Source organism: Culex pipiens, chromosome 2, assembly GCF_016801865.2.
Source record: "Culex pipiens pallens isolate TS chromosome 2, TS_CPP_V2, whole genome shotgun sequence".
Lineage (NCBI taxonomy): Eukaryota > Metazoa > Arthropoda > Insecta > Diptera > Culicidae > Culex > Culex pipiens.
The window spans coordinates 195,037,849-195,059,325 of record NC_068938.1 but is presented as its reverse complement, the minus strand read 5'-3'; the positions used below and the strand labels follow the sequence as shown (position 1 = coordinate 195,059,325).

Below are 21,477 nucleotides of genomic sequence, written 5' to 3'. Positions count from 1 at the left end.
CAAAAATCGTATTCCTTTCTGCTGGATTGAAGAACAAAACCGCTTATTTATCATGATTCCCTGCATCAATCTTAATAAAACTAGTTGCAAAAGACGAGAAAAATTTTTTGCTTTAAAATAATGAACAACATTTTTTGGGCGCGCAAAAAATTGTGAACTTTTTCTTTAAAAAACATGTTTTGGAACACGAAAAAATGAGTTTCCCCGTAAATATCAAAGAAAAAAACAGTTATATAAATGATAACAGATGTGTTAACGTATATTCAACAATTTTAATTGATTTTTGACAGACTTTCTTGCCAAATAGTCCAAATTACTATCTTTTTCTAAATTTCCAGTTTTCTCATAGAAAAATCAAACAAATATTGGAAAGTTATACACCAAATTGTTGGAAATAATTTTTCTCAGCCGAATCCGGCATAAGTTCAATAAAAATGTTAATTTTGAAGGTTAAAACACTTTTTTTTCGAAAAATCATAGGTTTACGCTATTTGTTCATAGGTGGCGGCATGTGTCTTTTAGCTTTGCTGCAAATTCTCTATAGCACCAACGTTTGACAGTTGTGTGGTGCGCGCGTTCACAACTGGGTGGCCCTGGTGAGAAGTTATTTGGTAATTATGGATAAAAATGTTTGATGTTTATCATCTGTTTGTGTCTTTTTAATATTCATAAAAAAATTTCTTTAAGATCAAAAAAAAAGTATTTGCATTTTTATTCAAATTGTAACATTGTTGGAGTCTTTTTTGAAGCAACCTATCATAAAGCGCAATTTTTGGGCAGTTGTTTGCAAACGATTTTGCCCACATCATATTTCACCGAAGCAAAGCTTGTATCTTGTTGTAGACCTCACTCTCTGCAACCATAAATAGGCTCATAAAACCCAAATTTCGATGGTGGCATCGTTCCTCCACGTGGTTGTTCCACGCGGTGTTTTGGTAGGCTGTTTCTAAACAGTTGCTTGAATGGTGTGTGGTGTGTAGGGCGGGTAGACTGCATTCGGGGGCTGATATCGTACACGACGGCCTGCTTGGATTGAGGGGGGTTTCAGTCGGAGAATTGCAGGCGTAGCGAACGGATGGATATTGGTGGTTTGCTGTAAATGTGGTGAAATTGGTGAAGTTAAGAAAAATACTTAAATATAACTGAAGAAACCCGGATATCAGAAGGATTACAGTGACATAAAGGAAAAGCGGAATAAATTTGGTGGTTTTTATTAGTCATGGTCATCGGGACCGAGTGAATCTTGGCTTTGACCCTCAAGAGTAACCTCATCAATAATTCAGTGGTAAGCGGAAGTGGATTGTAAAGGGGGCTCAGTTTCGTGGAATACGTTAAGTGCTATCGATTTTTTTTTTCTAACTATAATCCTTGAAACGAACAAAGAATTATGATTCCACCGCTTATGAAAATATATTTTTTTATTATGCGTGTAACAAGTTTAATTTCTTTTTATTTGAATTAAAATTTGTTAATCCATTCCTTATATTGTCATATTCTTTATCTTATAGAACAGAAGATATCCTCTGCATTTTTAAGCATTTTAACGAAAAAATTGCCGAATGATTTAGATTTGAATGCAACGAAGTCATTTTGCATGATTTGTTTATCCTTAAAAGTTTTCATACAATTTTGGCAGCTGTCTATTAGAAGCTATGTTAGATATGTTTTATATGACAAATAATTCCATGTATTGAGCTATGGCACTACAGCGCCATCCCGTTTTTGGCAACACGATTTTTTCAAACATTTCTGCTTGCTAAAAATCAACGTTAATTTTTAAATTGTTCTTGGGTGAAATGAAATAAGAAAAATGAAGTTAGTCTCTTATATAAGATATTTTTGACGAGTGAAAATGTGTCGAAAAGTCGTGTTGTCAAAAACGGGATGACACTGTAGTTGGTCAAAATTCATTTGGCAGTGCTGCCATTTAAAAAAAAAAGATTTTTGAAAAAAAAGTTTACCTCTAAAAGTTATAACCAATTTCAACCAACTCTGAAAAAAAAATCGAAAAAATCAGAAAATTTGAAGATTAGACCAATGGTAAAGGATTGCAATTGTGGTTGAGACACTCAAATTTAGATGATTTATCAAAAAATAAATAATTTTTTGTCAATATTTCTAAAAGTATACACACTTTTTGTACGTTTTAAGTGTTTGAAGTTTCTTTTTTGAAAATTTTGGGTTCTCGGAAACTATTTTTTCAAAAGTCTTTTTTTTATTTAAGTAGTTTTCTGATATTTTTTAAAAGAAAAATGAATGATTTCTGAGAATATCCAGTAAAATTGAGCTTTTTGGATCCACATTCAGTCAAAGGGTATTTTCACAAACAAAAAAGAATTAGTAATTGAACAATTTAAAAAATGTTCGAAAAGTTTTATCGAAAAATCTGATTTTAAATCGGAAATATACATCAGATTGAAGATGAAACTTAAGGCCAGCCATATTGAATTAAATTTTAATTATTATTTTTTTGTTTTTTTTTTTACTTTTGACAAATTGTAAATTAATAAAAATGAGATTTTATTGTATATAGCTCATGCTGCAGCAGATATTTTTCAAAGTTTTTTTCTGTTGTGTTGTGTTGTGTTTCAAAATCTGATAGAAATCGAAATTTGTATTACAATTAAGTTGATGAGTGCTTTTTTTTTTCAAGTAAGAAATATTGTTTGGAGAAAAAACACCTGGGTAACTCACACAGCAGTTGCCCCGACCCCTCTTCGATTTGCGTGAAACTTTGTCCTAAGGGGTAAATTTTGTCCCTGATCACGAATCCGAGGTCCGTTTTTTTATATCTCGTGACGGAGGGACGGTACGACCCCTTCAATTTTTGAACATGCGAAAAAAGAGGTTTTTTTCAATAATTTGCAGCCTGAAACGGTGATGAGATAGAAATTTGGTGCCAAAGGGACTTTTATGTAAAATTAGACGCCCGATTTGATGGCTTACTCAAAATTTCGAAAAAACGTATTTTTCATCGAAAAAAAACCCTAAAAAAGTTTTAAAAATTCTCCCATTTCCCGTTAGGCCGTTGCAAATATTTTTAAAAGTTTATGTCGCCCCCCCCCTTCTTCGAAATTGGTCTGAAAAATCAGGGGGCAAAAAATTTTTTTTTCAAAAATCTTCAAAATTTCCATGAAAATAGAAGTCTTATCAACTGAAAACATTCTAAAACGCATTTTTCTGCATTGATAATCATATTTAGCATGTTTGGGATTGCTTAAAAATGTTTTGAATTTTTATGCAATTCTAATATACAGCAACGCAAAAAATTTATTTTTCACAAAAAATAAAATTTTCATGAATACTTAGATATTTTGGAAACTAATGATGGCAAAACAACTGAACAGGTGTATGATGCATTTTAAAACACTTTTTTCATCAAAATGTTGAAACTATGGCTCGTTATTTGAATTTTTATACTTTTTTATTTTTTTGCCCCCCCCCCCCCCCCCCCTCGACTTTGGTCAGAGTCGAGGGACATAAACTTCAAAAAATATTTGCAACGGCCTTACTTTACTGTAAAAAAATTTGGCACATGTCATTTTATGGGAAATTTAATTTACTTTATGAATCTACATTGACCCAGCAGAGTCATTTTTTCATTTAGAACAAAAAATTTCATTTTAAAATTTCGTATTTTTTTCTAATTTTGCAGGGTTATTTTTTTGAGTGTTACAATGTTGTACAAAGTTGTAGAGCAGACAATTACAAAAATTTTGATATAGAGACATAAGGGGGTTGCTTATAAACATCACGAGTTATCGCGATTTTACGAAAATAAGTTTTGAAAAGGTTGGTCGTCATCGATCATGGCCGTTCATGGTCATCCGCGACAGACACGAACGACAAAACAAAGAGAAACGCAGAAAGTAACTTTTTCAAAACTTTTTTTTCGTAAAATCGCGATAACTCGTGATGTTTATAAGCAAACTCCTTATGTCTATATACCAAAATGTTTGTAATTGTCTGCTCGACAACTTTGTAGAACATTGTTATACTCTAAAAAATAACCCTGCAAAGTTAGAAAAAATACGAAATTTTAAAATGATAGAAAATGACATGTTCCAAAATTTGTTATAGTCGAGTAACGGAAAATGGGAGAATTTTTAAAACTTTTTTAGTGTTTTTTTCGATGAAAAATACGTTTTTTCGGAATTTTGAGTACGCCATCAAATTGGGCGTCTAATTTTACATAAAAGTCCCTTTGACACCAAATTTCTATCTCATCACCGTTTCAGGCTGCAAATTATTGAAAAACACCTCTTTTTTCGCATGTTCAAAAATGGAAGGGGTCGTACCGTCCCTCCGTCACGAGATATCAAAAAACGGACCTCGGATTCGTGATCAGGGACAAAATTTACCCCTTAGGACAAAGTTTCACGCAAATCGAAGAGGGATCGGGGCAACTTTTCCCGATTTCGTGTGAGTTGGTAGAGAACTACCCACCTATGAAAAAATAACTTTTAAATGCTTAGAAAATTTCCTAGAAAATTCTTGGCTTTGTAGATTAGACAACTGGTTGCTTAAAATAACTGCAAAAGGTTTAATAATAGCTTGAATTTTGTGAGAAATTATTTTTTCTCAGTGCCCTCAAGACTGTTTCCCTTTCTTTGAAAATATAAATAAATTTTAAGATCAAGCCAAACACAGTCCAGACTCGATTATCCGAAGGCATCGGAAAAATTCACGTCGAATAATCGAAACTTCGGAAAATCTTATCACGACCAAAAAAAAAATTAAAATAAAAATTACTTCCGGAAACAACTTTCTGTGTGTTATTTAAAATGTAAGAATGCATAAGTAACACATATTTAATTTCATTTGATTCTGTTTTGACTAATGATGAAAAAGACCATATAATTTTGAATAAAGTAGAAAATCTCGGATGTTTTTTTTGAAAATCAATATCACGCAGGTATTAAACTATGTCTCCTCTCTAACATTTGTTCCAACATTCAATTAAATTCAATTGCAACCAAACATATTGTCTTCTACCCATAACGATGCAAAAAAACAAATGTACATTTCACGTTTTCCCCATTATCCATTATGAAGAAGACACGCGAAGCAAAGTTCCATCCATCATCATCACTTTCACCATCAGCCCCCCCAACAATTCCTCGCTTGGATCAAACATCAGACAAGAACAAGTTGATTGCTGAAAGCACGTCACGCTCGAAATCAGTCACGGCCACGATAAAAAGCTCTCTAATGTCTGTTGTACGAGTAGAAATAGGAATAGAACAGGTTTGAATATCAAAGGTGTAATCTATCATCGAAGGATAATTTAATTAGCAGATGCAACAGTTTTATATAGACATTTTTAGCGGTTTGAATCGTTTGTTTGATTTTAAAACAAATTTATTTCGCTCTTGAAAATATCAAATTTTAAATTATAAGAAATATTTCAATGTTTTTTGCAGTCTTTCATCCATATTATATCGATTTTAAATCCTGCTGGTTTCACCTCACACTATCATTTTTGTTTCATAGTACAAGTTGTGCCGGTATACCCATTGACCTACAAAAAAAAACAAAAGCAGCAAAAACACTAATATAGACAACACAACAGCAAAAAAAAAAGAGGGGTGCTATCACTAGACACCTGCACTTTTTCAACTCAACACCACGCCACTTACAGTTTTCCTACAACGATAAAAAAGGAAAATAAAATCGGAAATTATTTCCATAAAAAATCGCACCCTCGTACCTCGTTGGGGAAGGTGTCTGAATTATTTATATTGGCGCAAACGAGCTGCCTGAATGGGTCGATTTCAGAGCTTTAGTACCCTCCACCAGTAGCCATTTAGTGATAATGACTTTGACGGGTGAAGGATAGTTATGGTGGATTGAAGCGTATCGTGTGGCGTGTACTATTTGTAAAAGATTTCTGATTTTGTGAACAAAAAAATGGTTGTTGATGGCGGTAACAGATGGTTTTGGTGGAATTGACCACAAATTGTTATTTTGGGCACAATAAGTGGCAACATTATGAGACTTTGCTAGTTGAATTAATACAATAAGTGCTGAAAAAACGAGTTTGAAGTGAGTATCACACTTTTTTTTTAAGATGAACACACGCAAATTTAAGACCTAAGTTATTTTTATACAAAGTAAAGCAATTCTCTGAGATTTCGGTCATTCGATTTTTTTTTTGTATTTTTTTATCCGGCTCAAACTTTTTTGGTGCCTTCGGTATGCCCAAAGAAGCATTTTTGCATCATTAGTTTGAAAGTATTTTTTTCGAAGAGATCAGAAAAGATATCCTGGTTTCAAATCCAAGCAAGGCAACATCTCAGCAACTAGGGGAAATTCTCGTTTTTTTGGCAGGTTAAGCTGTCGCTCCTAACTCCATCCAATTTGGTGATTTTCAATATTTAATCACTAATTTTGCAAAACTTTTGATAGAAACTTGTTTGCTCACTTCTTATTGAGCTATTTATCATTCGGTTTATTTTTAGAACCTATTTAATTAGCTTTTATCTAATGTCAAAGTTCTTACCTGCCAACATAAGAGGCACGCTGGAGTTAGGTGCTGTTCCCCTAAGGGTCGTATCAGCAAAGTTCAGAAAAGCAAAATATAGAGAATTGTCTCAGCTTTTAAATTTTTTTTCTGGGTACTAATTTAAAAAAAAATAATAACTGCGATTATTTTCAAAAAAGTTACCTAAAAATGGCTGTAACTTGAAAACGGTGCGCTTTATCAAAATTTCACTGATGCACTTTTTGATTGTAAATTCAATTTTACTTCGAAAAATGAAGTTGACAAATTTTTACGTCCAATATTTCGATTTTTAGAAAATATCAGTATTGATTAAAAAATTCATAACTCGGTCAAATATTTTTTGCCTATTTTGGAAATTTCTGAAAAGTTGGCGTTTTATTTCACCTAAAACATAGCAGAAAATGAAAAAATAGTTTTTTTTTGAAAATCAAGTTTTAATGACAAAAAGTTTAATTTAAAAACACCAAAAAAAAATTTACCGTGTATCGTTTTTTTCCAGTGTAGTCCTTATCCTTACCTTCAACTTTGCTGAAGACACTAAATCGATCAGGAAATTCCTTCAAAAGATACAGATTTATGAATTTTTATAAATCATTTTTGTATGGATAGCTGCCAAATTTGTATGGAAAATTATATGGAAAAAGTGTTGTGTAATTTACTCCTCATAAATTGAAATATGATTACATCGAAAAGATGTATGATTGAACCAACAAAATTTTCAAAACATTTTTAAGTTAAATAATGTTTTATCTTTGGCTTTTTCCTTAACGTGAAGACTTCCACCATTGTCATAATTTTTCGATCAAAGATAAAAATTTTGCGATTCTTTTAATATTTTGACAAAATTCCTTCAACAAGTTGTTTAGAATAGTACCATACACAAGTTGATTCCTTTTGGTAACGATTAAACCATTCCTTGTGAAGTTATGGAACTCGTCATTAATCAATGATTGCCAACAAGGACGTCAATGACTGTGCCACAAAATTATATAAATTTTGAAGCACAATTGATTTAGATCAAAAATTCTTTCAGTGGCTTCAAGAAGGCAACAACCGGCACATGCTGATTCCTTTTGGTGCTGAAATTCGTTAAATTGAATTTAATACAGAATATTTTATAGTGATGATCAATTATCTCCGAAAATGATCAACGGCTTCACCTTAATCATTTTTTTAATTTTTAACCCCTGTTTCAAAAGTTGCAGCAATTCATCACAAAAAGCATGAAACATTGTTACAGTTTTTCTTTTAACCGAAAAATATCGCAGAATTATTAAAAATCATTCAGTTTTGAAAAGCAAACTTGAAAAAAAAAATTGCAGTAGCCTATTTTGAGAAATTGTCAAGTTAAGAAAGGAAAAACAATTTTGCTAAATTATCATTCAAGTATCAAAACTGGACATAAAAATTAAATATTGCGTGATATTGAATCTTCTGCCCTTTATAAATGTTAGTCTTGATTCATTGTTTTTAATATTGTTTTCGAAAAGATCGGAAAATTTCACGAATTTTAGTTTAGTTATTTCTGTGAGTTTTTTTATCTTTTGGTTTTGTTTTTTTTTTGCTTTAGTTTCGTTTTTTATAAGTTTTGTTGTTTTTGGTTTAGCTTAGATTTTCGTGTTTTAGTTTTGTTTTGTTTCTGTAATTTTTTTTATTTTAGCTTTTTTTAGTTTTGCTTTTTTCTCTTTTAGTTTTGTTTCATTTCTTTAAGTTTGTTTTTATTCTTTAATTTGTTTTTTTTTTGTTTTGTTTATTCTGTAGTTTTGTTTTTTTCTTTTAGATTTGTTTTTCTTTTAGTTTTGTTTTTTTTTACTTATTTTTCCTTTTATTTTATTTTTCTTCATTCATTGGTTTTTCTTTCAGTTTTGTTTTGGTTTATTTTTTATTTCAGTATTTTCTGTTATTCTTGTTTTTTTTTGTTTGTTTTTTCTTGAGGGTTTTTTTGCTTTAGTTTAGTTTTGTTTTGTTTTCTTTTAGTTTTTGGTTTTTGTTTCGATTTTTGTTGTTTTAGTTTTGATTTGTTTCTGTAATTTTTTTTTATGTAAGCTTTTTTTGTTGTTTTTTTTTTCTCGTTTAGTTTTGTATCATTTCTTTAGTTTTGTTTCATTTCTTTTAGTTTTGTTTTTTTCTTTTAGTAATTTTTTTTTTGTAATTTTTCTTTTAGTTTTTTTTTTGTTTTGTTTTCATATTTTTGTTTTGATTTGTATTTTATTTCAGTTTTTTCTGTTGTTCTTGTTTTTTTTCTTTCAGTTTTGTTTTTTTTGCTTAAAATTTTGGTTTGGTTTTTAAATCAGTTTTTTTCTGTTAGTCTTGTTTTTTCCTTTCATTTGTTTAATTTCTTTTGGTTTTGTTTTTTTTGTATAAGTTCTGTTTTTTTTTGTTGGTTTAGTTGCTTTCTTCAAGTTTTGTTCAATCTTTGAATTTTGCTTTTTCGAAGGCCGTAATACGCCCATACATTTTTATTTTTTTTTCAAATTTGTACAGACATTTTTTGAGGAGTCCAAAAATCCATGTTTTTGGCGCTACGTAATAAAAGAATGCTCCCTAAAACATATCTTGAAATCTCAAACATGAAAAAATACCAATTTTGGGAAATTGAGTTTTTGTTAAAAAAAGATAATTGATAAATCGGCAAGATTTTTTTCCGAGAACCTATTTTTCTGAACAGTCCTCTTTAATACCTACAAAAATTTAATCAAAAGTTTCAGATTTTCGAGTATTTACGTACCATTTTTTGCATGGACAGCTGCCAAATTTGCATGGAGACTTGTATTAGTGAACCAATGACACAAAATGGCTTCTTTGCTCATTGGGAAAGCCCCCACAAAGTTTGAGCCAAATCAAAAACATACAAAAAAATGTCCTCCCTTCAAAGTTGGTCCGAAATTTTTTTTTTTTTTGAAAAAACTTCAAAATTTTAATGAAAATAAATGTAAAAAAACTGCTTTTATAATCATATTTAGCATGTTTTATGAAATTCCATTTTTTTTGCAGAAAATAAATTTTTGTCAATACTTAGGTATTTTGGAAACTAATGATTGCAAAACAACTGGACAGGTGTATAATGCATTTTTAAACACTTTTTTCATTCAAATATTAAAACCATGACTCGTAAATTCAATTTTTAATCTTTTTTCGTGTTTTTGCCACCCCCTCGACTTTGGTCGGAGTCGAGAGACATACACTCTCAAAAAATATTTGCAGCGGCCTAACTTGGTATCAATATTTTTCCCATTCTTCATTTTGGCTCAAATGTTAGATGTTTTGTCCTTTAAAACACATTTTCTGTGTACCAATTTATTGTCTGAATAGTACTCATAAATACCTACAACTTTTGCAAAGACACCAAATGGATAAAAAAATTCACCCAAAAGATAGATTTTATTATTTTCAAGTATCAAATATTCTTGAAAAAACTAACAAGATTTAACAAAGTACTGATTCATATTAAAAAAAAATGTCGATTTGGTATGATCTAGATTCCTAAACATGCAACCATTTCTAATCAAAGTTTTGTAAAACCTTCCTTTTTCAAACTTCCAGCCATTTCGCATGGACTACCCTGAATAACAAATACAAACCAGGCAGCAATAAAGTTATAATTTTCCCATTCGCGCCAAAACACGCGAATGAATCACGGCATTCTAAGTGTATCATCATCATCATCGTCAACACGAAGTCTCGTACTCAGCACCAAACCCTGGGACGGCATGAGGACCGGAAGTGAACCCAACAACAACAACAACAACTGCAACACCTACGGCGATGGCAAGTTTGTAAACAAAGAGGTGGTGGCCCGGTGGCGGGTTCCGATGCATGGCCAGATTTACGAGATCGAGTTCGAGCATGGAACGGCCAGCGGCAAGCGGGTGCTGTGGATTGATAAGCAGGAGATTTTCCGGCGGGATTGGATGTTCAAGCTGGTTGGGGAGGATATGTTCCGGTTGGAGGATAAACGGTGTATTATAAGGGTGAGGGACTTTTGGGTGATTTAAAAGATTTTCTTATGATTAAACAAATAAATCCAATTGTTCAGGTTGATCCTCTCCCGGGCTTCAAGTACAGCTACTCGCTGTATGTGGACGGGAAATCGTACGAGCAGTTCACCGAATCACAGGCCAAAGCCCTCAAGACTTGGGAGGTTAACTTGGGGGACAACTTTTACCGAATTGTTTTGGGTAAGTTTATTTTTAAACGTGTCTTTCATTCGAGTTTTAACATATTTTTCTTCAATTTCAGAAAAGAACACCCTCAACATCTACGTCAATGGAAAACTCATTGAGGAAAATGTAAGCATTTCATCATGAACTGAACAATATGTAGCACTTTAGACTGACCCAAATTGTGAAAATAAGTGGAAGATTTTTGCAATTCGTTGTGACTGCGATCGTTGAATTTTTAACTTATATTTTGTTAAATTTATGGAACATGAATTTTGATCAAAGACGTCATTGAAATCATATTTTTTGTTTGTACAAGATTTCTTTAAAATTCTGTTTGAATTGGTTATAAAAGGATTAAAAAAAAAATCTGCAATGTATTCGTAAATTGACCTTAAACCCCAAATGAAGAATTATATTTATTTAAAAAAAACTGCTTGTTGAATTGATCTAAAGCACATTCTCACACTTACTGAAATGGCTACTTTAAAAATATATATAAAAAACGTTACTTGATCCACCTTAAGGTGGTTGGTGCCTTCCTCACATTCATGTTGTATTTTAGGTTGTATTTACAAATTGATTGAAGAGTTTTTTTTAATCTTTTTATTTTTTTTCTTTTCCAATTTTTTATAATTATTGTTCTTACCAGAACAGCAATTTTCAATTCTTTTTTTACCAACTCTCCAAAATAAAGGAAAAAAGGCTGTAATTAAATTTAAAAGTGTTAATATGCCAACATTAGATGCACGATGGAATTGCATGCTGTCCCCCTAGTCTTAGTATACAATGTCTTATGAGTTGTATATTTCAGTAAAAAGTTCGTGTAAATCTTTGTCGAGACAAAATGATGTTTTCAGTCAGCAATTATGTTGTATGCAACTGACTTTTTCCAGAAGAGACGCAGACACTGCTTAAGCAATGTGGCAACCGGGCGATACGCATGCTCTGCGGCTCTCGCGCTTAAGCAAAAAGTCCCGGCCTTTGAGGTTATGCAAAAATCATCTTTTTTTGCAGATAAAAAAAACTTTTTCATGGCATAACTTTAAAAGTACTTCACTAAACAGAATAAAATTTAATAGGGTCTTAGGGGACCCCAAAACGAACAGAATAAAGCAGATCCGGCCAAAATCGGTTCAGCCAGTTCTGAGATAATCGTGTGGAAAAAAAATCATGTCTACACACATCCCCACAGACATTTGTTCAGAATTTGATTCTGAGTCGATAGGTATACGTGAAGGTATATCTAGGAGGTGTATTTAAGAAGTTCATTTTTCGAGTGATTTTAAAGCCTTGCCTCAGTGAGGTGAGGAAGGCAAAAAGAAATGAAAATTCTGCAGAAAGGTACAAAATTTGAATAAATCTTAGAATTTTATTCTAGGACAAGTCAAAAAGAAACTCTATTTTTTTACAATTTTCAATAAAGCCAATAACTTACAAGTCACACACAAAAATCAAGTGATTAGTTAATAATTTTTATTTTATAGAATTCAAATGAGGATGAATTATGAGAATCGATATTCGCATTCAGGCCTGCCCAACGTACGGCCCGCGGGCCGGATCCGGCCCGTGAAGCCATTTCATCCGGCCCGCGACGGCTTTTCAAATTAGTTCTATGACCTTAAGGGCCGGCTGTTCATAAAATATTAAATAAATAAATTCATTGTCTGAATTTAAAAAAAATAAGCTTCAGATCAAATTTTAATATATTATAACAACATTCTTCATGTTTGAATATATTTTTTATAATTCTTATGTTTTCTTTATTGATATTTTTAAACTGAAAAATGATTCAAGAAAACAAAATTATCCATTTCGTAAAATGTTGAAATTTACGAAAACACTAAATTTCAATTGCTTTCAGTTCTAACTGTGTTTACTTAAAATTTATTTATTTTTCTATTTTTTTACATAAATAAGTCAGAAAAAAACTAATTTATTTTTCCAGAACAACTTTTTCATACCGAAAATAAATCGCTACATTTTTTTTATTGTAGTGTTGAGGAAACTAAACTTAAAAAATTGTAACGACCATTGAAACAAACTAAAAAAAACTAAAAATAAAATAAGTTAATTAAACACATACTTGAATGTTATTTTTGATTTTCATTCTTAAAATCAAGATATATGAATCTTATTTTCAACACCAGTTATTTTATTTATTTACTTTGAAAGAACCCAAGCATAAAAAATTAAAAAAAATGAGTTTACTTTTTCAACTTTTATCAAATATAAGTTCCGGCCCGCCACTGCTTCAGAAAAATCAGATCTGGCCCGCAGGGCCAAAAGGTTGGGCACCCCTGCATTAAATATTACAAAATGTTTATTTTCGCAAATTATCGTTGAATTTTTAATGCATTCGCTTAGAATATATTTTTTCATAATGTAGTTAGTTTCAAAGCATAAATCATTAGATTTTCACAAAATTCCGTATTTTTAGAAAGCACACATTTTTTTTATAATTTGCAATATGGGTATCAAACGATTCAAAATATTGCATGCATTTTCACTGTTTTAGAGTTTTTGAATGAAATACTCAAATTTTCACAAAAATCCGTATTTTCTCTAAAATACAAGATTTTTGAATTCGCAATTTGGGTATCAAACGATTTGAAATTGGGCATGTATTTTCACCGTTTTAGAGTTTTGGAATGAAATACTCAAATTTTCACAAAATACCGTATTTTTTCGAAAATAGTTAAATTTGTATAAATCGCAATATGGGTATCAAATGATTTGAAATTTTGCATATATTTTAACTGTTTTAGAAATTTTTGAGTAAAATACTAAAATTTTCACAAAATACCGAATTGGTTAAAAGAACTCAAATTTTTATAATTCGAAATGTGGGTATCAAACGAAGCGAAATTTTACCTGCATTTTCAGTGATTAAGGGTTTTTTGAATAAAAAACTCAAATTTTCACAAAATACCGTATTATCAATTTTTATTTTTTGCAATATGGCTATTACTTTACTGTTTGAGAAATTTTTTTTAGTGCAAAACTAAATTTTTCACAAAATATCGTATTTTCTTAAAATACTCAAATTATTATAAGTGGGTTGATACCCATATTAATATGAAGCCAAATTCTACTTATACTTGTTTTAGTTTATTCGAGAAATTACGATATTTTGTAAAAATTTCAGTATTTTATTCAAAAAACTCTTAAACAGTGAAAATGCATGCAAAATTTTAAATCGTTTGATACCCCATATTGCGAATTAAAAAAATGTGTATTTACCACAAAGTACGGTATTTTGTGAAAATTTTAGTATTTGACTTACCATATTAACAAAAAACCCGATTGATCCCACCAGGGGTGAGATAGAGCCTTTCTTACTAAAGAATATAACTTCTCTCAATTCACAACATCGACTTGATACAAAAAATCTTATGATGAAAGCAAGGTATTATTAATGATGTGTTTTCTAAAAGAAATTGAAAACACAATTTTCACCTATCGAATATTTTTAATCGTACAAATTCTTAGCTTCCAATGCGCAAGTGACGACACACACCGCGGTTTTGGTTTTCTAGTTTTGGTACGAGCCCAAAAACCGAACAAAGCAGGTGCAAAGCAAAACCGAGTTAACCGCACAGTGGGAAGCTTGCCATTCAGCGTCTACGAAAGAGAGAGAGTCAGAGATAGATATTTTTACAACCACACCACTACACACTCAATCGCATTACCTTAGGTAGATAGCCATTGGCGTCGCGAGCATTGAAAACTTTGAAAACGATATAAAGCTTAGAATCTTCGAAAGCTCCTATTGGAATCCAATGAACTCTGTTAAATAAACTAACGAAATCACGACAAAATGAAGCCTACTTAAAGGCGATTTTAGGAGCACACGGGAAACAAATTGTTTGTACCCGGATGAATGTCCTATGTTAAAAAAGTTTTTGCATAAACATTGGACAGTTATGCAAAAACGGACAGAGCAAAAGAAACCGAAAAGCTACGATATTTTACATGTTGAAGGAAACATCGGTAGACAAGCTACTACGAACGAGTATAAGTCGAGCCGAAACATATGCGCCAGCATTCTCGCGCCAGTATTCGAAGCTCAACTTGACAACTTGGCGACGAAGCGTCGAAAATCGATGCAGTGTGATTTTTTAGCGATTTTTCGGATTAAAATTCATGCTGAATCGACATATTAACGAAGCTGGAAATGACGTCCTGGCTTAAAGTAAAACCTATACCTTTCTTTAGTAAGAAAGGCAAAAAGTAAATCGTTCTAAAAATTGATCGGGATTGCCGATCGATGTCGAATTTGTTTCAGATGCTCACTCATGGTTTGTACTAGGAATGTAGGAAGAAATTTTGGATAAAATCAGAAATGAAAAATGTTGGCGAATGTCACCAGGTGGGCTTTTACCTTTTTTTAGGGATTTTTTTTCTTATGGTAGGTCAATCAAACGGCTCTAACTCCAGAACCATATTATGAATCTGGATGAAAATTTGGGAGGTTGTAGAGCTCGAAAAATGCAATTTTTGAGATAAATAAAAGATATGAAAATGAAAAATTTTGACCATATTTTCATTTGAAAACTGTGTATTTTCTGGAAAAGTCTGGCCACATCCGAAAACAGATGGATATTTCGAAATTTGCGCGACAACTCGCCCAGGTTCAGCACACTAGCTTTCATCTGCATTTAGGAGAATCGAAATCGGATTTATGGGAGCTGAGAACGGCGCGACACAAAATTTTGCAAAATTTTACCACATACGAACATCACTCGACCTCCACGGAATTTATTTTCTCAAAATTCGAGGGTTCGAGATTGACGAGTTCTATCAAGGTGAATCGATAGAGCGTCGAAAATCGATGCAGTGTGATTTTTTAGCGATTTTTCGGATTAAAATTCATGCTGAATCGACATATTAACGAAGCTGGAAATGACGTCCTGGCTTAAAGTAAAACCTATACCTTACTTTAGTAAGAAAGGCAAAATAATAACTTAGATGAAGCTTGAAAATTCAACATGCTATAGTTGGTTTTAGTCAATTTTAGAAATATATTAAGTATACGTTATCGTCGGTACCACCGATAAAATTATCGCCGATAGAATTATCGGAATAACGATAACGATAGAACTATCGTTATCGTTATTGAACCTCGATAATTTTATCGTTAACAACCTTGTGATCAACACTCATTTTTTCTGAAAAAAAATTTGACAACTTTGAACCAGTCTAATTCCAAACTTCAATTCGTCCTTTTTCCTCCTTTTTCTTCCCCCTGCAGGGTGAGTTCGTAGATGGCGGCACCGACACGACCTTCATCGAGGACGGCAACCGGTTCGTGCTGAGTGCCCGAACCAGCGGCAACAAGCGCCAGGGGATAGTTCACGCGCTGGCCGTGAATGGCGTGCCGGTGCAGGACGGTTCCGGCGGCGGCAGCAGTGTTGCCAGCACCGAGGATTGCGACGAAGCGGGCGATGGCGAGTGGATCTCGGGAGTGGCGTGAAATCAATTGGTTTTAAGGGTTTGTTTGCGGTAAAAGTGATTTTTTAAGTGTTGTTTAATTGTACTGTTTACGAAAGTGATTTCTGTTGAATGCAAAAAAGTTGTAGAATAAAAGTTCAAGTTATTTCACTTATTTAAAATGCTTTTTATTGCTAAAAGTTGGATTCTCAAAATCAGAATTTCCAATTTTTTTAAATTTGTTGATAGGTTTTAGGGGACTAGCGGGCAACTTTTGCGTTAAAGGTTAAAGTTTAAACCGGAGCTATGATTAATATTTAAGATATTTTAAGATATTAAATCTACGGTTTTTAAGTTAAAACCAATTGTTCAATAACCAATCTTTTCATAGATTTTAAAGTTGCAAATTTTAGTTGTTTCAGTTAACGTTCCACCTTGATTTTTTTTTATCATAATTCGTTTGAAAACAACTCATCAAATGTTTATATTTGGATCAAATATTGCTAAAATGTGGTGCCTTTTACTAATCAGTAATTTCCGAGAACTCTAAACGACTTAAAACAAAAGCTGACGTCATCCGAAAATCTCAATGTTTGACGAGCATTGAATAGAAGTATTGATAAAGCGAAGCTATAGTATATAAATGGCATGGCTGTTATTTGAAGTCATTCTTCAAGTAGTTATCATACGAAGCAGATATAAATTGTGCAAGCAGAGTAGTTTAAAGAAACTGGTTTTCATTTGAGATGAAGCTTTCTCTAGGTTTTACTTGGTTGATGTAAGTATACCATTCATTTGTATTTTTTTTTTATTCACCGTAATTACAAAACATGACATTTTTGAAGTTGATGCCAGTAAACGCTCCATTATCGTCTTAGTATGTTGGAACTGGGCTCCCTGAACATGCTTCAATCGACAGAATATATTTTTAGTGGATTTCCTGCCAATAAATAACATTTTAATTTTCGGGTGCCATTCATCACTAGAATCATCTTAAGCAACCATGCGCACCCATGTGCATTTGTTGGGGTATCACAAATAAGGGAGTGCACATCTTTGTTTGAGATGATTCCGTAGCATTTATACCCTGAAATTTCAATGTTATTAATTAGCTGGAAATTCACTAAATTTCAATTCTGTTGATTGGAGCATGTGTAGGGAACCAAGACTTTTTCCGATTATTTTTTTTAAATTTTCTAATATTATTATCACAACAATAATGCAAAAATAAATCGGAGCGTTTGGTACGGTATGTCCACGCATCCTTCCTCCCCTGTAGATTCTGTGAAGTGTGATCCGTTCACAGAATCCTCTCTGCGGTGAACACAACGCAGTAGGGTTGGCTGCTTTAATTTTTGTTTTACATTTTCGGGTGTTCTCGGATGTACTGCAATTATTAATAATGACAAGAAAAGTGCTTGGGGCGTAATCTAAGCACAAGACTTTCCAGCATGCTTTCATCGGACTGGCTGCGTTTGTGTTAGATTAGATTAGATTAGATTAGCATGTTCAGGGAACCCATATTTAAAATACTAAGATGAAACTGAAGCGATTACTGGCATGAACTTCATAAATGTCAAATTATGCTACATTTATTGTATTTTATTTGATAATTGAGCAATTCTCTACGAAATCAGTCTTTTTTTTGTATTTTTTAATACGACTGAAACTTTTTTGGTGCCTTCGGTATGCCCAAAGAAGCCATTTTGCATCTTCAGTTTGTCCATATAATTTTCCATACAAATTTGGCAGCTGTCAATACAAAAATGATATATGAAAATTAAAAAAAAATCTGTTTCTTTTGAATGATTTTTTTTTCATGGAATTGTTGCCTTCGGCAAAGTTATAGGTGTGAATAAGGACTACACTGAAAAAAATTATACACGGTGAATTTTTTTTGGTTATTTTTAATTTCACTTTTTGTCACTAAAACTTGATTTTCAAAAAAAACACTATTTTTTTTTATTTTGTGATATGTTTTAGGAAACATCAAATGCCAACTTTTTAGTGATTTTCAGAACGGGCAAAAAATCTTAGACCGCGTTATGCATTTTAGAATCAACTAGATTTTTTCCAAAAATCGAAATATTGGTCGCGAATATTTTTCAACTTCATTTTTCGATGTAAAATCGAATCAGCAATCAAAAAGTACTCCAGCTTGGGTAAAGCGCAGCGTTTTCAAGTTTAAGCCATTTTTAGGTTACTTTTTTGAAAATAAACGCAGTTATTATTTTTTTTTAAATTAGTGCTAATGTTTGCCCACTTTTGGAAAAAAATATATTTTTGAAAGGCTGAGAAAATTCTTCATTTTTTGCTTTGCCCATCGTGGACAATTTCCATACAAACAATAGTAGTTTATGCAACAAGTTGCAAAAAGAGGATTTTTTCAGCAAGAGTCGTACATTTATCCAACGAGGTTCACCGTTGGCCTTTCTCCTGTCTCGTCAGAGGCGCTGGAGCAGAAATCCCACGTTAGAGGAAGGCCATGCCCCGGGGGGCGTAGTGCCAATAGTTTCGTTTCGTTTCATGGCCTTAGCTCAGCAACTAAGGGTCGTATTACCAAGGTTCAAAAATGAAAAATATAGGAAATTTTCTCAGATTTTCAAAAATATTTTTTTAGGCAAACATGGGCACTTTTTTTAAGTTAATAACTGCGACTATTTTCAAAAAAGGCTAGAGCTTGAAAACGGTGCACTTTATCAAAATTTCACTAAAGTAATTTTTAATTGCAAATTTGATTTGAAACGGAGCTGAAAAACTTTTGCGACCAATATTTCGATGTTTTGGAAAAATCAGTATTGATTCAAAAAATCATAACGCGGTCAAAGATTTTTTGCACAACCTGGAAATTTCTGAAAAGTTGGCATTTGATGTCCCCTAAAACATACAAAAAAAAGTGTTTTTTGCTAATCAAGTTTTAGTGACAAAATGTGGAATTAAAAATCACCGATTTTGTTCCCGTGTATCATTTTTCACAGTGTAGTCCGTATCCATACCTACAACTTTGCCGAAGACACCAAATCGGTCAAAAAATTCCTTCAAAAGATACTGATTTTTGAATTTGCATACATCATTTTTGTATGGACAGCTGCCAAATTTGTATGAAAAATTAACAAACTAATGATGCAAAATGGCTTCTTTGGGCATACCGAAGGCATAAAAAAAAGTTTCAGCCGGATTAAAAAATCAAAACAAAAATCGAATGACCGACATCTCTGATATTTGCTCATTTTCAAAAAAGTCGAGTTGTACTATCTTAATTGCTTTTTGTTTGATAGTTCTACCGATTAAGGAAAAAATATGTTTTTTTACTTATTTTTTATTTAAATTAACACCCTAATTGAAATTATTAACATTATTTTCAGATTCGTCGTGCATCTTTTAGAATGCAACTCGTTGGAACGTGCTTTTGTAATAAACAATCCAAAAATTCTGATCGTTATAATGCAGCAAGAAAATGAGCCGATTTTTCCGACAACATACAATTACACAAGCTGTGAAGAGATTGTAGTAAGATCAGCTAAACTGAATGCGTTGACGACGGAAATGCAAACAGCGATTTCAAATGTTACAATTGTAGCACTAGTTTAGTTATCATCAACCCAAATTTAAACTATCAAACGGCAGACCTAGCGATCGTTTATAACCGTTTAGAAAAGCTTCCAAAGCATCTGAATGTTTTGACCAATTTGGAGAAACTTTTTCTTCACGACAATCGAATCGAGTTTGTTGCGATGGCGGAGTTCAATGGTTTGAATAAACTAAAGTTGCTAGCCTTGCAAAGAAATAAGATTACCGAAATCAGAGCAACGCTACAGAATCCAGTGATCCTTCCCAAGTTGGAGGAATTCTACATCTACAATAACCTTCTCACCGATATAAATTTTGAGCATTGGAATACTTCGAACCTTAATTTAATTTATTTGCCCGAGAATCAACTGCAGATCGCCCTTTCACTTCCGGGCAAACTCAACGGATTGAAAGGAGTCGCACTGGCCACCAATCCCTTAAACTGTGAGTGGCTTAACTCAACTTTGAAGCAACTTAAGGATCGCAATGTTAAGGTATATGATGAACACATTACAAAGTGCAACGCAACAGGACCAGATTTGAAAGAAATTGTTCGCAGAGTCAACTTCAAGGAAACGTTTGCCACTCTGCCACTTTTACGACACAGTCAATTTGAATTAAAAGAATTTCTGCAAAAAAAACTGAAGAACTTGGAAGCCAACATTGAGATTCGGCAGCAGCAGAATGAATCGCTACAAACCAATTTTGACAAGATTGATATCAGAATAAGCGAGTTATCATCGAAAAGTGAAAAACTTCAAACAGAATTGCAAACCAATTTGTTGCAAACCACCAACGCTACATCGACAACCGATCAAAAGCTGAAAGAAATGGAATCATTTTTCAAATTACAGATGGAATCGTTGCGAAAATCGGCCCTCAACATTACCGAGGCTACGGATTTGCACCTGCTGAAGAGCAATCAAAGTCCTGACCAGGAGCTAGTGGAGATGAGGCAACATTTCGAGCGGAAAATCTCAAAGCTTGAGACTGATGGTAAGAATTTTCAGGCAGAGATTCAACACGTTTTAAAAATATTGAACGAGCTGCAGCGACAACAGAACGAGTCTCCAATCAGCAGCACAGACTCGGTTCACGGAGGAACTTTCAAGCTAGACACATATGTAGTGACTTTTGTGGTTCTGGCAATCTTATTTTGCTTATACTTGGTGAAAACTAACTTTGGTTCAATCATGTGTGCCAAGTCTGACAAAAGGAAGAAAAATCGTGTGGGTGAAATGCCGCTTACTTCGATTGCTGATGACACCCAACAATACTTGGAACGTCAACAATTTGACAAAAAGTGAGGCCACCACCGGTTGAAATACATGTGAAATTTTATGTTTAGTTTAGTTTGCCGCAACATCATTTGTAATCTGTAGAATTATGGCAAAATAAAGCATTATTTGTAACAGCATATGATGAGGAGTTTTACTCTCACAACTATGACATTGAAACATAGGAGGTTTAACACATGTTGTAAAAGAACACTTTTGCTTTTATTAATCTGCTAAAGGAGCTATTACACTACCGCAAATAAACAAACAAACTCGCACTTTTTCGTGTTTGACAGTTTGCCAAACTCGCAAACAAGGCAAAATGTATGCAGGCTGACGTTTGTACAAACAAATCCAGGCAAACAAACAGAGCAGGCAAACTAGCAAACTGTCAAAAAGGGCGAGTTTGTTTGCCGTAGTGTAATAGCTCCTTAAGACCCCAAATTGCTTTTCATCATTCTTGAAAGTTTACATAAATATATTTCATGATTTAAGCATTGCAACAGAAGATTAAAAATTAAAAATTTGCCAC

General features: G+C 32.8%; 2 protein-coding genes across 3 annotated transcripts; both read left to right on the top strand.

The window, feature by feature from the left end:
• The first annotated feature begins 965 nt into the window (after positions 1-965).
• On the top strand, positions 966-16,245 carry LOC120422674 (fas apoptotic inhibitory molecule 1). 2 transcript variants are annotated; one of them, XM_039586183.2, is made up of 5 exons: positions 966-1,113; positions 10,049-10,476; positions 10,542-10,683; positions 10,745-10,794; positions 15,920-16,245. In XM_039586183.2, exons 2-5 carry the CDS (start codon positions 10,135-10,137, stop codon positions 16,139-16,141), a joined length of 756 nt encoding a protein of 251 aa, XP_039442117.1. In that variant the 5' UTR covers positions 966-1,113; positions 10,049-10,134; the 3' UTR covers positions 16,142-16,245. The 2 variants fall into 2 exon arrangements, with proteins under 2 accessions (XP_039442117.1, XP_039442116.1); XM_039586182.2 differs by having other exon boundaries at positions 1,033-1,285; positions 15,920-16,244.
• Positions 16,246-16,765: 520 nt separating this feature from the next.
• Positions 16,766-21,079, top strand: LOC120422676 (uncharacterized). The gene is made up of 2 exons (XM_039586186.2): positions 16,766-16,876; positions 19,464-21,079. The coding sequence occupies exon 2, from the start codon at positions 19,833-19,835 to the stop codon at positions 20,973-20,975; it is 1,143 nt and encodes a 380-aa protein (XP_039442120.1). The 5' UTR covers positions 16,766-16,876; positions 19,464-19,832; the 3' UTR covers positions 20,976-21,079.
• Positions 21,080-21,477: the final 398 nt, after the last annotated feature.

Coding starts and splice junctions, on each gene's coding strand:
- LOC120422674 (XM_039586183.2), top strand. CDS start 10,135: ATGAATCACGGCATTCTAAGTGTATCATCATCATCATCGTCAACACGA. Junction 10,477..10,541: donor ATAAACGGTGTATTATAAGG/GTGAGGGACTTT, acceptor CCAATTGTTCAG/GTTGATCCTCTCCCGGGCTT. Junction 10,684..10,744: donor CTTTTACCGAATTGTTTTGG/GTAAGTTTATTT, acceptor CTTCAATTTCAG/AAAAGAACACCCTCAACATC.
- LOC120422676 (XM_039586186.2), top strand. CDS start 19,833: ATGGCGGAGTTCAATGGTTTGAATAAACTAAAGTTGCTAGCCTTGCAA.